The 14,411-nt window shown below is 38.9% G+C and overlaps 1 protein-coding gene across 1 annotated transcript; it reads left to right on the forward strand.

Annotated features, from left to right (window-relative positions):
* The first annotated feature begins 6,746 nt into the window (after positions 1-6,746).
* Positions 6,747-12,129, forward strand: CLEC12B (C-type lectin domain family 12 member B). The gene is made up of 6 exons (XM_069585750.1): positions 6,747-6,837; positions 8,657-8,755; positions 9,194-9,412; positions 9,908-10,062; positions 10,465-10,580; positions 11,979-12,129. The coding sequence occupies exons 1-6, from the start codon at positions 6,747-6,749 to the stop codon at positions 12,127-12,129; spliced, it is 831 nt and encodes a 276-aa protein (XP_069441851.1).
* The last annotated feature ends 2,282 nt before the right edge of the window (positions 12,130-14,411 follow it).

Genomic DNA, 14,411 nt, shown 5'->3' on the forward strand with positions numbered 1-14,411 from the left:
TCCCTTATTTTCTGCAAGGAACAGTATTTTCTCATGGGTTTAATTCATCTAAAAGCCACAGGGGAAGTCAAAGGTGAAGTCAAAAGTTTAAGTTTTTGGCTGAGAAACCGTTAAGGGTAAAGTTTTCATTTACTGAAATGGCGAAGTACAGTGAAACATCTGGGAAAGGGCTGTTCATTTTTTTGTGTGTGTTCAGCCTGAAAATTCTATTTGAATTATAACTAGAATGACTAAGGAAATGAGTTTTTAAGTTTAATTCACAGAAGTTTATACTGTCATATGTGGCTAGTAACTACAGTAAAGAACAGCATAGCTTTAATGTATGATCACCATAATGAGTGACTAATTTGTGGGTGTGGTCAAGGTTATTGGAGGTAAATCCAGTATCTGAGGGCACAGGGTATTGGAATTTCACCTACAAGAGCCCTGAAATTACTGATGATCATGACAGGAATAGAGGTGAACGAAGAGATTTAAGACAGTTGAAAAATGGTAAAAATAAATGAGGAGAGATGTCCTAGAAATTGTAGATGATTACAAGTAGTGTTATTTGCTAGTATAATCTGGCACAAAGTGCTATTGAGAGGCAGGAATTTTTTTTGTTGTTGTTGTTTAATCGTATTTATTTCATTTACTTATTTTTGGCTGTGCTGGTTCTTCGTTGCTGCATGGGCTTTCCTTTAGTCGTGGTGAGTGGGGGCAACTTTCTAGTTGCATCATACAGGTTTCTCAATACGGTGGCTTCTTTTCTTGTGGAACACAGGTTCTAGGGCACAAGGGCTTCAGTAGTTGCAGGACATGGGCTCAGTGGTTTTGGCTCCCGGGCTCTAGAGCGCAGGCTCAACAGTTGAGGCCCAGGGTTTAGGACATGTGGAATCTTCTTAAAGGAGGGATCTAACCCATGTCTCCTTCGTTGGCAGGCATATTCTTTACAATTGAGCCAGACGGGAAGGCAGAGATGCTGGAAATTTTTAAGGGAGAAAAGTATAGGCAGTAATTTCTAAAATCAATGAATAATAGATAATATAGCATTTAAGGATCATAATAGTAGAACGTATGTAGGATCAGTCTTCATTATAGAAATAATTCAGAACCAGGTGAGATTCTTCATCACTGTTTTACCAAAGTATTGTTTCGTATAAGATAGTAAAAAATTAATTACTTTTTAAGGGAACTTTAAGGCATATGAAAGAATTAGGGAAATGAAAACAAGAACTCCATCTTTGCAAAATTTAATGAAAGTCCAAAACAAAGAAAAACAACCTTGAGCTCTCCCTTTTTTTAAATTGGTCAGCTAATATTTATTTATTATTATTTATTTATTTATGGCAATGCAGCTTGCAGAATCTTATTTCCCAGGATTTCAGTTCCCCAACCAAAGATGGAACCCAGGTCCACGGCAGTGAAAGTTCCAAGTTTTAACCTCTGGACCATCAGGGAATGTTCAAGTTCTCATTTTTGTAATCACTTGTTTGATTTAACTTTTGCTCATATTAATGGTCTGTGCCTTCACCTAATTTACCTAGAACAGAACACGAATGTAGATTTATTATTCATTTCCACATTCTTGGCAGTGGGATTTAGAGCTGCTGCATGTTTCCCGGGTGGCTCAGAGGTTAAAGCATCTGCCTCCAATGTGGGAGACTCGGGTTTGATCCCTGGGTTGGGAAGATCCCCTGGAGAAGGAAATGGTAACCCACTCCAATATTCTTGCCTGGAGAATCCCATGGATGGAGAAGCCTGGTAGGCTACAGTCCATGGGGTCGCAAAGGGTCGGACAAAACTGAGCAACTTCACTTTCTTTCACTTTCATGTCTTTTAGTTTGTTAGCTTGCTTTGGACTGAGCACTGCATAAGTTTGAAAAAAAAATAAACAAGAACTATATATACGTTTATGTATTTAGAGATCATGCCAAAGTGTTACTGAAGAATAATTGGTTACGTTTCTGCAGCCTGTTGGATATTAATTCACACCCCGAAAGTGGTTGCCACTCATTCTGGAGACCTGTGACTAAGCTAATCTTCACACAGAGGTGAACCTTAAGAGCTTTCAAACCACTCCCCAAGTCATCTGAAAACAGAACCCTAACCCACATTCTCTTCCTGAGTACAGTTACCTAAACTCCTCCTTACCCCAAAGGAAGCCTTTAGAAATGATTTGTTTCCTTCCTTATGTATAGTCTCCAAATATTTTTAGAGTTTTGTATTTGCTGCTTTACCAAATTACACAGAAACAACAGCTTAAACAATACAAGTTTATTGTCTCACAGTTCTGTAGGTTAGAAGGCCAACCCCGATCTCGGTAAAGTCAAGGCTGAACTGCCCTCCTTCTGAATGTTCTGTGGGAAGAATCCATTTCCTCAAGTTTTCATCCTTTAGCTTCTTTGTATTCCTTGGCTCCTGGCCCCTTTTCTCAGTCTTCACCCAGAAACATTGTATCTCTCTGACCCTTCTTTGGGTCTCATGTCTCTCTGATGCCATCTAGGAATGATCCCCCACTTTCCTAGGATTAAATTGGGAGCACTCAGAATGTAAACTGGTGCAGCCACTATGGAGAACAGTATGGAGGTTCCTTAAAACACTAAAACAGAGCTATCATATGACTCTGCAATCCTATTCCTGAGCATGTGTCCAGAAAAAAACATGATCTGAAATGATCCATGCACCCCAGTGTTCATTGCAGCACTGTTTACAATAGTCAAGACATGGAAGCAACGGAAATGTCTATCAACAGAGGAATGGTTAAAGAAGATGTGGTACATTTATATAATGGAATATTCAGTTCAGTTCAGTCGCTCAATCGTGTCCGACTCTTTGCGACCCCATGAACCGCAGCACACCAGGCCTCCCTGTTCATCAACAATTCCCAGAGACTACCCAAACCCATGTCCATTGAGTCAGTGATGCCATCCAACCATCTCATCCTCTGTCATCCCCTTCTCCTCCTGCCCTCAATCTTTCCCCAACATCAGGGTCTTTCAAATGAGTCAGCTCTTCACATCAGGTGGCCAAACTATTGGAGTTTCAGCTTCAACATCAGTCCTTCAATGAACACCAGGACTGATCTCCTTTAGGATGGGCTGGTTGGATCTCTGTACAGTCCAAGGAACTCTTAAGAGTCTTCTCCAATATTACAGTTTAAAAGCATCAATTCTTCAGTGCTCGGTTTTCTTTATAGTCAAACTCTCACATCTATACATGACCACTGGAAAAACCATAGCCTTGACTAGACGGACCTCTGTTGGCAAAGTAATGTCTCTGCTTTTTAATATGCTGTCTAGGTTGGTCATAACTTTCCTTCCAAGGAGTAAGCGTCTTTTAATTTCATGGCTGTGATCACCATTTGCAGTGATTTTGGAGCCCAGAAAAGTAAAGTCAGCCACTGTTTCTGTTGTTTCCTCATCTATTTGCCATGAAGTGATAGGACCAGATGCCATGATCTTCGTTTTCTGAATGCTGAGTTTTAAGCCAACTTTTTCACTCTCCTCTTTCACCTTCATCAAGAGGCTCTTTAGTTCTTCTTCACTTTCTGCCATAAAGGTGGTATCATCTGCATATCTGATGTTATTGATATTTCTCCTGGCAATCTTGATTCCAGCTTGTGCTTCCTCTATCCCAGTGTTTCTCATGATGTCCTCTGCATGTAAGTTAAATAAGCAGGGTGACAATATACAGCCTTGATGTACTCCTTTTCCTATTTGGAACCAGTCTGTTGTTCCATGTCCAGATCTAACTGTTGCTTCCTGACCTGCATACAGGTTTCTCAGGAGGCAGGTCAGGTGGTCTGGTATTCCCATCTCTTTCAGAATTTTCCACAGTTTATTGTGATCCACAGAGTCAAAGGCTTTGGCATAGTCAAGAAAGCAGAAATCGATGTTTTTCTGGAACTCTCTTGCTTTTTCGATGATCCAGAGAATGTTGGCAATTTGATCTCTGATTCCTCTGCTTTTCTAAAACCAGCTTGAACATCTGGAAGTCCATGGTTCACATATTGCTGAAGCCTGGCTTGGAGAATTTTGAGCATTACTTTACTAGCGTGTGAGATGAATGCAATTGTGCTGTAGTTTGAGCATTCTTTGGCATTGCCTTTCCTTGGGACTGGAATGAAAACTGACTTTTTCCAGTCCTGTGGCCACTGCTGAGTTTTCCAAATTTTCTGACATATTGAGTACAGCACTTTCACAGCGTAGTCCTTTCTCTCAGAATGAAATAATGCTATTTTCAGCAACGTGGTTGGACCTAGACATTGTTATACTGAGTGAAGTAAGTCAGACAGAGAAGGAGAAATATCATGTGGCATTCTTATATGCAGAATCTGAAAATAAATGATACAAGTAAACTTAGTTACTAAACAGAAAGAGATTCACAGAGAATGAACTTATAGTTGCCTGTATACACTACTATATTCAAAATGGATAACCAACAAAGACCTACTGTGTAGCAAATGGGACTCTGCTCAATGTTATATGGCAGCCTGGATGGGAGGAGAGTTTAGGGGAGAATGGATAGTGTATATATGTATATCTGGCTGAATCCCTTCAATGTCCACCTGAAATTATCACAGCATTGTTAATTGATTATGCATGCATGCTAAGTTGCTTCAGTCATATCCGACTTTTTGTGACCCTATGGACTGTGGCTCACCAGACTCCTCTGTCCATGGGATTCTCCAGGTAAGAACACTGGAGTGGATTGCCATGCCCTCCTCCAAGGGATCTTACAGATCGATGGATTGAACCCATGTCTCCTGAGGCTCCTGCACTGCAGACAGGTTCTTTACTGCTGAGCCACTGGGGGGAGGGGGGTGGGGGATTTGGAATTCTCCAGGCTGGACTGGAGTGGGTTGTCATTCCCTTCTCCAGGGCATTTTCCTAACCCAGGAATTGAACCTGGGTCTCTTGCATTGTAGGTAGATTCTTTACTGTCTGAGCCACCAGGGAAGCCCAATAGGCTATTCCCCAATACAAAATAAAAAGTTAAAATTAGGACCACAGAGATAATACAGGATAATTTCCTCTTTCAAAAATTCGTTATCTTAATCACATTTGAAATGTCCCTTTTACTATGTAAACTAGGCTATTAAAGGTCCTGGGGACTAGGACACAAACATCTTTTGGGGCTTTTCTTCTGCCTACCACAGGTTCTTAACAGCAATTTACTTCCTTGCATAAATGAGAATGTTTTAAAAAGTTCGATGAGATTGGAAATATGCAGTCCTCTAAAAACTGTTAAGTCCGATGCTTCTTGTGACTAAATGACAAACCACACATGTGGTGTGCTATTTTTTCTCATATTCACCCCAAAAAACCAGTCAGAATGCTTTCTATATAAATTGTCAGCTCTTTATTTCTCATTGGGGTATTGCTGAAACCTGTAGTCCCAGCTATGGGTTAACTCCAGTTTTTGTGCAGTGGGTTGATTTCAGTTTTATTGGAAACACCTTTTCAGAGCATTTTTAGGCCTAAGAAAAGATAGAGGTTGGTTATTTCATCAAGTTTTTTTTTTTTTTTTTAATGAAATGTAAGTAAATTGTAGCTGAAAGAGAAACCCTGGAGAGGCATAAAAACACACTGACCATTTCCCCATTATCAGTGTTCCTTATGAATATCCAGTGCTATCCATCCCTGTGGTTTCCCCAAACTCTATCTTCTGATTTTTCATACCCAGAAGACCACATGTTTTCCATAGGAATTTCACCTGTCCCTCAACAATGGCTGTGGGCTGCCTTTGGGCTAAAAGCCAAGCAAACAAACACATTAAAAACAGAAACAAAAGCATTTTCCCATGCGCCAGCCTCATTCTCTCCCTAACCTGCCTGCTTTTTTTCACTCTCCTAAACATCAAGCAATCGTTTTTAAAATCTTGTTCTTAAGTGTTAGCTGTTATCTAAAGGAGCATTATTCCATTAAGAACATAGTCATGTAGAAAGGAAACTCCCATAATGTCCCATTTCAATAGCTGTTCATTTCTTCTCTGAGCCCATTGCCAACACCAGCTGTTGGTCTGTCTCTCACCAACATTTCTTTCTTTCTCTTTTTTAATCAGCAGCCATATTTGGGTGGTTTTCAACTGTACAGCTCTTCCTGTCTCGGTATGTGTAACTACAGAGCTCTTGCTCTCTTATGTGTGTCTCCTTGATACCCCATATGAATGAGTGTAAACCAAGATCCAGGCCTTCCCTGATGGTTTAGTGGTCAAGACTCTGCAGTTCTACTGCAGGGGGACATGGGTTCAATTCCTGGTCAGGGAACTAAGATCTCACATGCACAAAGCACTTCCAAAACGTTTTTTTTTAAAGAGCATGTAAACCAGATTCACAGAATTAGCTGACCTTAGACACAGGTGAAGAGGACAACCTGTGTCATTATTAAGACACCCAGAGCAGCCTGAACTGGGAACACTGTCCCCAGCCTCTGTGCTGAGAATCATGGGAACTTACCCACAAAGCCATCATCCCTGCTCCACTTCCAAGTATCCCTTCTTTGCTTCAGCAAGAAACAATGCTGAAGGAACAGACAGTCAGTTGAGATCTATAGTATTTTGATTGCTAAAGGCAACAGTTGCTTTCTCTCACTTTTTCTGCAGAAAAACTGGTCTTCATTCCCCCCTAATGAGGGGATGGTGGGATGTGTCTTGGGTCAGTTGGGTGTGGACATAAGAACTCCCATCCTTGCAAAGAACATTGTGTTCCTGGGTCTGATGATATTGAAACATTAATTACCCATAAAGCAGAGCTTTCTTCTACAATGTCTGAAGACGTGACCTACGCAACACTCACGTTTCAGGATTCTGTTTCAGCAGGAAATAATCAGGATAGAAATAACCTAAGAAAAAGAGGTAAGGGTTCAGAGATGGCAAGATGTGATCTTGGGGGATGGACAGGTGTTAGATACCCTGAGGTGCTGGCTTTGACATTGATGCTGTTTGAGAGGTCCGCTGTGGAATTTTCAAAATGGAGACAAAGTTGGAGAAATTTTTGGTACAGTGGTGTGCTCTACATTGAGGAGGACATGTGTGGCTTCCAGGACTTTTTAAAATTGGGAGATATTGCTGTGTGTCACCAAGCTCTGTGTTATAATGAATTATTTCAGCTGAAGATGCGAGAGATTGAGTTTGGGGACTGAGACTTCTTTTTATAAATGTAGTCCTTGATATTTATACCTCGTGAGAGATGCCAAGGGAAATATCCTTTTAGAGTCCAGTTTGGAAACTTCTAAACTAGAGAAATCGGAGGGATTTTTTTTTTTTTTTGTAGAGTTATCTGAACTTTATCTGAAAAGATAAACTGGAGGATGAGTGAGGTAAAAATAGACAAGAGCTTGCTTCTGTCTTATAAGTACTTACAAATTTTTCAAAGGGAAGTTGAATTAGTATAATTATATATTATACTAATATTAGTATATTAGTATAATTAGACTAATTAGTATAATTAGTCATGCTGAATCAATATTGATATGTGTGTAGTATTTTATATACATGATATCATGCCTTCATCAAACTAAAATTATGAAAGAAATGGGACAATAGTAGTACTTTCTCTGAAGTATTAATGAGAAAACTGAGCTGAAAAACATTAAATGACTTAACGAAATTCATGCAATTGTTACATGGTAGAGTTGAGACTCAGTTCTTATCCTCTGCTCATTCTCTTGTACCAAATTGAAAGAAATAGCTGTTTCTGTGATCAGGAATCCAATTTAATGAATCAGACTACATTCTTTACCTTCAGGAATCTGCTGATAGTTTAGGACAGTTTGTTGTCCTGAGTCATCCACAACTTTCTCCTGCTTTTTAGATTTGTTTTTATTTTAAGCATGCATGTGTATATAAGTGTATGTGTGGTTTTGGGGATGAGATACAAAAAGATGGTAGGATAGACTTTGCAAGTGTCTAATAAAGGTGGTTATGCATTTCTGTTTTGTTAAAAAAATATCTAATACTTGAGAAAAAGGGAGTGGTGAATATGGTGCATATGTCAGGGCACCTGGAGATTGCATTAATCTATCTGAGACACTAAGCTAGATGCCCCTAGATCCAGAATTAAGGAATAGGAAGGTGAGGGAAGTATAAAAACTATATATATAATATATATACATACATATACATATATATACATACAGATATATAGGTAAGTTATTACATTTTGAAGAGTTATCCTCTGGCTTTGTGGTCTGTTCTGCTGTTGGTAGGTTATCTTGTATATTCACTCATTCTCTCACTCAGTATCAATTCATTATCTACTAGGTGAAAAATAGTATGCATAGTAGATATAAGCAGATTTCACAAAACACCTGCCTTGTGGAGGTTTGCGGTTCTAAGGGTTTCTTCCATTGTCTAAATCATCCAGGGAATTTTCCACAATATCTCATTCATGAATTCAGTCATCTTGAAGAAGAAATATGTGTGGTGATGTAAAACAAAAACCTGAAAATTAGGAGACTCTTAAAGCAACGGAGGATGGTGGAGAAAAAAAATGGAGAACTGTGGTGGGGCCCTTGTTTTGTATCATTTTAGATATTTTGGAGATAGAGGATTTGAAGCAGCAAGAGAGAAATTTTAATACCTGGATGGTTGTTAAGTAGGAGAAGTAAACAACTCAATGTGTGACAACAACAAGGCAGTTCTGTTTGCTAATCTTTGTGTTGGCTTTTTCCAGGGTATCCAGCTCCATCCTCTATATGGCGTCAGGCTGCCCTGGGTCTGCTAACTCTTTGTTTGATGCTGCTGATTGGGCTGGTGACCTTGGGAATTATGTGTAAGTGTGCTTGCATCAAACTCAGGGCAGGGGATTAGGAAATATAGCTGTAAACTATATAAATTTAGGTTAGATTATATTTATATGGTGGGTGCTAGCATCATAAGCCCCCTAATACTTTCTGCCACCTCAGCTGGCTCTCGTTCTCTATATATCTAAGATAAACCTGAAAAAGATGTACTTCATTGTTACGAGCATTTTGCCCTGAATACATGGTTTTCTCTTGACAAACTAGACTATGAAGACGATTTTTGTTTTTTTATTCTTTTTCCTAAGAGTTGAAATAAAAAGGCATCAGTTGTGTTTTTCCATGATACCTGGATTATTAGAGACTACCAATAAGTATTAAACCTAAGCAATATTTCTGTGTTAAGAGAATTATCTACAGCTGTCATAAGGAATGGAAGGATATAAATGAGTTTGTCTTCTGTCTTGGAGTTTTGCAGATGTCCAGCGAAATTAACTCAGATTCAGACAAACTGACTCAACTCCAGCAAATCACCCACCAACAGCAGGACAATTTATCCCAGCAGCTGAGTGAGTACAGGAACTTTCCTGTGGAGGAGGAGTTTCTCAAATCACAAATCTCCAGTCTATTGAACAGGCAGGGACAAATGGCCATCAAACTCTGTCAAGAACTAATCATTCACACTTCAGGTAACCAGGATTTGCTGACCAGTCAGATCAAATCTGTTGCTCTGGTTTAGATTGATGATGTGCACCACATCAGAATATGAGAGAGCATTACCAATGACTTCTAATGATGCTACCATAAATTTACAGAAGATAGTTTTTCTTTTTTTTTGTTTTTTTAAACATGGAGCTGGATTTGGGAAACATCTTGGGATGATATCAATCAGATATTTCAGCTCCTCATTTTATGAACTATTTTTAGGTGATCTTGTTGTTATAAGGAATTTAAAAATATAGCTGGTATTTCTGAGGCCAGAAGACTGAGTCCTGAAAAGAGTATTTCAGTCACCACTGTCCCAACACATAATCTTGGGTGACTACTTCCAGGGGCTCCTAAAGCGATTTGTTTTTAGTGTGCTGGTTTTGAAACCCTATTATCAATTTGAATGATTTATTTTCCAGGTCCCAGTCTCTTCAGAGTTGTTGAGTTTGTGTTACTGGGTGTAATTTCTTTTTCAGACCACAAATGCAATCCTTGTCCTAAGACCTGGAAATGGTACCAAACCAACTGCTATTATTTTGCAATAAATGAGGAAAAAACCTGGCCTAACAGTAGAAAAAACTGCATGGACAAGAACTCCACGCTGGTGAAGATAAACAGCCTAGAAGAAAAGGTCAGGTTGAATCTCCTTCCCTAGTTAGAGAAATTATTCATGTATTTGAAAGTAAATAGAATTCCTGAGTCACATGGTAGGAATTCAGTGCATTTTGAGTAAGAATTGGGCTTCCCTGGTAGCTCAGGGGTAAAGAATACGCCTGCAATGCAGGAGACCCCCAGTTAATTCCTGGGTTGGGAAGATTCCCTGGATAATGGAATGGCAACCCACTCCAGTATTCTGGCCTGGAGAATTCCAGGTCACAAAAGAATCGGACACAACTGAGGGTCTCAAAGAGGGACACGACTGAATAACTTTCACTTTCACTTTTCACGTGAATCTGATGAATGGTCCCATCTCTCTTCCTCCAGCAAACAGGAATGTGCCCCTCACAGAACTTTTTGCTGTTTTCTCTTTCAGGATTTTCTGAGGTCACAACCATTTCCCAAGTTTCCTTTCTTCTGGTTGGGACTATCTTGGGACCCATGTGGCAGAAGTTGGCTTTGGGAGGATAGCTCTAGACCCTCTCCATCCTTGTAAGTCTCTAACTGTTGGGGAAAGAAACAAGCAAAAGATATTAAAAATGGAACATAAAGAAAATAAATGTGAATTATAAGAATTATACATCTAGATACAAAACAGTACAACCTCCGACAAAAGAGAGCTTCATTAATACAGATGGAAATAAGGAGGATCTCACTTCGTGTGTGAGATAAATTCATGGCAGGACACTGAATTCCGTCTATTAGTTTAAGCTTATTTCTCTATTTAACAAACACAAGTAATACTTACGATGTTCAAAGTATTATTATCCCTATGATAAAAGCACTGTTATATTCCCATTTTATAGATTAAAAAATTGTCATAGAGTAAACAGAAGTGTATACATCGCAAGTAAGATTTAGTGAGCTAAGCCTTGAAGCAAGAAAAGAATATTATAGTGTAGGGCAGATCATTTGAATAAAAGCAGTCTGGGCACATGGAAGATTTAGACATGGTCATCATTTTCTGATGACATTACTTAAGAGTTATCATCAATTCTTTAGCAGAAGAACTAGGAACCAATATCAGAGCTACATCTATGTTGTCATTCATTTCCTCTAACCTCTGTTTTATTCTTTTTTCACTCTCCACGTATATATAAATATATACAAAATGATACTTGTGCACAGTAAAATGTAACATATTTTTATACAGATTGTGATTGTATTTTTCTGTTTTTCTTCAGTTCTAGAGTAAAGGAATTCTAGTTCTTTTAATATATACTCTGCATTGGGTAGTTTCTATCATGTTATGGAGAGAATAGAAATTCTCAACTCCTGGTTTAAGTTTACCTCTTAAATAGTTCTATCTGAGATCATGAGTAATTGGAAATTTTTAAAAACTCAAATATGAGTCCAAAAGTCCGCTATACACATCTGTGTCTTTTTTGCTGTCTTGCATACAGGGTCATCATTGGCATCTTTCTAAATTCCATATATATGTGTTAGTATACTGTATTGGTGTTTTTCTTTCTGGCTTACTTCACTCTGTATAATTGGCTCCAGTTTCATCCATCTCATCCGAACTGATTCAAATGCAGTCTATGTCCGATGCAGGATACAGCATGCTTGGGGCTGGTGCACAGGGATGACCCAGAGGGATGTTGTCGGGAGGGAGGTGGAAAGCGGGTTCATGTTTGGGATCGCATGTACACCCGTGGTGGATTCATGTCAATGTATGGCAAAACCAATACAGTATTGTAAAGTAAAATAAAGTAAAAATAAAAATTTAAAAAAAAATATGCAAGCTTTAGGGATTTTGATGGTTGCTGGCCACAGAAGTCTTTCAACATTCACACAGATGAGTTTCACTGTCAGGGAAGCTAAAAACTGAATTGTGATTGTTTCAAATGTAATATTTGTAGCTAATTTAAAATTGATTCTCTTTTTCAGATTTAGTGCTAACGAATATGCTCAGATCAATGAATCCAAGGGATGTGCCTATTTTCAAAATGGGAATATTTATATATCCTGCTGCAGTGCTGAAATTTCTTGGATTTGTGAGAAGACAGCTGCATTAGTGAAGATTGAAGACTTGGATTAATATGCTTCCTCCAAGATGTAAGGGACTTATTATTAAGGTGATATGAGGAAGGAAAGAGCTTTACTATTAAAGGGGAAAAAAAGAGATTAAATGGTGACTGTCTGTATATTTAAACCATCAGGCAACAGGCAAATAAACTTGCTACACAGAACACATTCCACATCATTGTCTGATGTCTTCTGATCTGATGTTCTTGTTATTTCATCTCAAGGTCACTGGAAACCTGTAGGAATAGCTGTCCTATGACCATCTTCAATCTCAGACTCATTTCACTGAATTTCCTTTCTCTCAAATAACAGACTTTCCTTGCTTTGTTGTTAAATATGCCCAAGTGAACAGGGGCAATGTTGAGATGACCCAGAGGGATGGTACTGGGAGGGAGGAGGGAGGGGGGTTCAGGATGGGGTACATGTGTATACCTGTGGCGGATTTATGTTGATGTATGGCAAAACCAATACAATATTGTAAAGTAATTAACCTCCAATTAAAATAAATTATATTAAAAAAAATATTTAACAGCCAGAACTGAGACAGACCACAGCAGTGGAACAAGGTCCAGGAAACCCTGTTGTGACAGTTGCTGGATCATGTAGAAATCTGGGGGATCCTGGAGAAGGGGTATATGGGCTTCCTGGGTGGCTCAATGGTAAAGAATCCAGCTGCCAATGCAGAAGACACAGTTTCTATCCCTGGGTCAGAAAGATTCCCTGGAGAAAGAAATGGCAATCCACTCCAGTATTCTTGCCTCATAGTTCAAGTAAACAGGTTTACTATTCTCATATAGGACTGAAATGGAAGTCTCATATACACAGATTTAAAAAGCAACTTTATCATTCTTTTTAAAAGTAGCCTATTGTCACTGTCATTCCCAGAAAGATAAAATTATTCACTGAAGGTCAAAAACGCTGCACTTGACCCCCATACACTGGGTTTTTCTTTATTCTCATGGGAAAGCTAGTTTCTTCTATTGTTCCTCTCCAGAGAAATATCTGCTATTAATAATTTTGATATCTTTGTTGGCTATTTTGTTCACAAAAAGAGGTTACAGTTCTTTTCCTTGAAATCTTGTGTCTTTTAATTTTTATTTCATGGACTCTCTTTCATATTCACTAAAAATGACTATTTTTGTCTCCAACCTTGGAGTAACTATGAAATTTGATCAGATTCTATTGCTCATAGTCTTCTCCCTGCTGCCCTGCTATCATCATGTTATCCCTGGCAGCCTCTATAGCGTAGGGGTAAATCCAAAGGTCTTCTTGAGGATATATTAGCTTCTTGTGTCAGAATAGTTTATCCTTCATTGATTTTTATGATAGGTTGGCATATGAAACACAGTGTATCTCAAGAATCTCAACCAGTCTCTCTCTCTCTGTCTACTATATCTTTTTCTCCTGCCCTGGTTAGAACTCCTGGGAGCTATCTCACACACACACACACACACACACACACACACACACACACACACACACACAGCCTTGGGAGAGCCCAATTTTGTATTTATTTTGGATAACTCTTTCCTCATTGAAAAATTACATGATTTCCAAATCTGTCTTCACACGAGATTTATGTGGAGAGTCCCCTTAAAACTTTACATTTATTGATTTATTTGTTTCTCACAATAACCCTAGGGCTTCCTGGGTGCCACTAGCAGTAAAGAACCTGTCTGCCAACACAGGAGATGAGGATTTGACCCCTGGGTCTGGAAGATCCCCTGGAGTTGGCAATGGCAATCCACTCCAGTATTTTTGTCTGGGAAAATCCATAGACAGAGGAGCCTGATGGGCAGCAGTCCATGGGGTTGCAGAAGAGTCAGACACAACTCAGCAACTAAATAACAACAACTCAGTGAAGGAAGTATCCCATGCAGAAATTGTTTTTTGGAAAATGTTTGACATAACTTAGTCTATTCATTGATCTTGTTTGGATGAGCTGTCATTATCTTTGTAGAACTTTTCTTCAACATTTCCTCCGTAATTTTGTCAATTACAGTTTAGGTTTTCCTGCTCTGGTAGCAACTCTTACGTATTTTTCTACTCCTGGGCTCCAGGAGGCTATGATTCTACTTATCTGTCTCTTCAGTTTTATGGTGTGGTGATTTACCCTGTGACCTCAGTTCTCTAATGGAGAAAGGTTGCTTATTTTTAGCTTTTTTTTTTTTAAACTTGTTGGGTGAATGGGCATGATCATGTCTAGACTCCTTACATGTCAGACTAAAAACCACAAATATGTCATTTATTGTGTATCTTGAAAGATAAAGGCAAAAGGAGAAGTGGCGAGCAAAG

The sequence above is a fragment of the Ovis canadensis genome, chromosome 3 (assembly GCF_042477335.2).
Source record: "Ovis canadensis isolate MfBH-ARS-UI-01 breed Bighorn chromosome 3, ARS-UI_OviCan_v2, whole genome shotgun sequence".
In the NCBI taxonomy this organism is placed as follows: Eukaryota; Metazoa; Chordata; class Mammalia; order Artiodactyla; family Bovidae; genus Ovis; species Ovis canadensis.

Excerpts from the sequence above, each read along its gene's own strand:
- CLEC12B (XM_069585750.1), top strand. The coding sequence starts at position 6,747 with ATGTCTGAAGACGTGACCTACGCAACACTCACGTTTCAGGATTCTGTT. Across the intron at positions 6,838-8,656 it reads AAATAACCTAAGAAAAAGAG|GGTATCCAGCTCCATCCTCT; the intron begins GTAAGGGTTCAG and ends GGCTTTTTCCAG. Across the intron at positions 10,581-11,978 it reads TCTAGACCCTCTCCATCCTT|ATTTAGTGCTAACGAATATG; the intron begins GTAAGTCTCTAA and ends TCTCTTTTTCAG.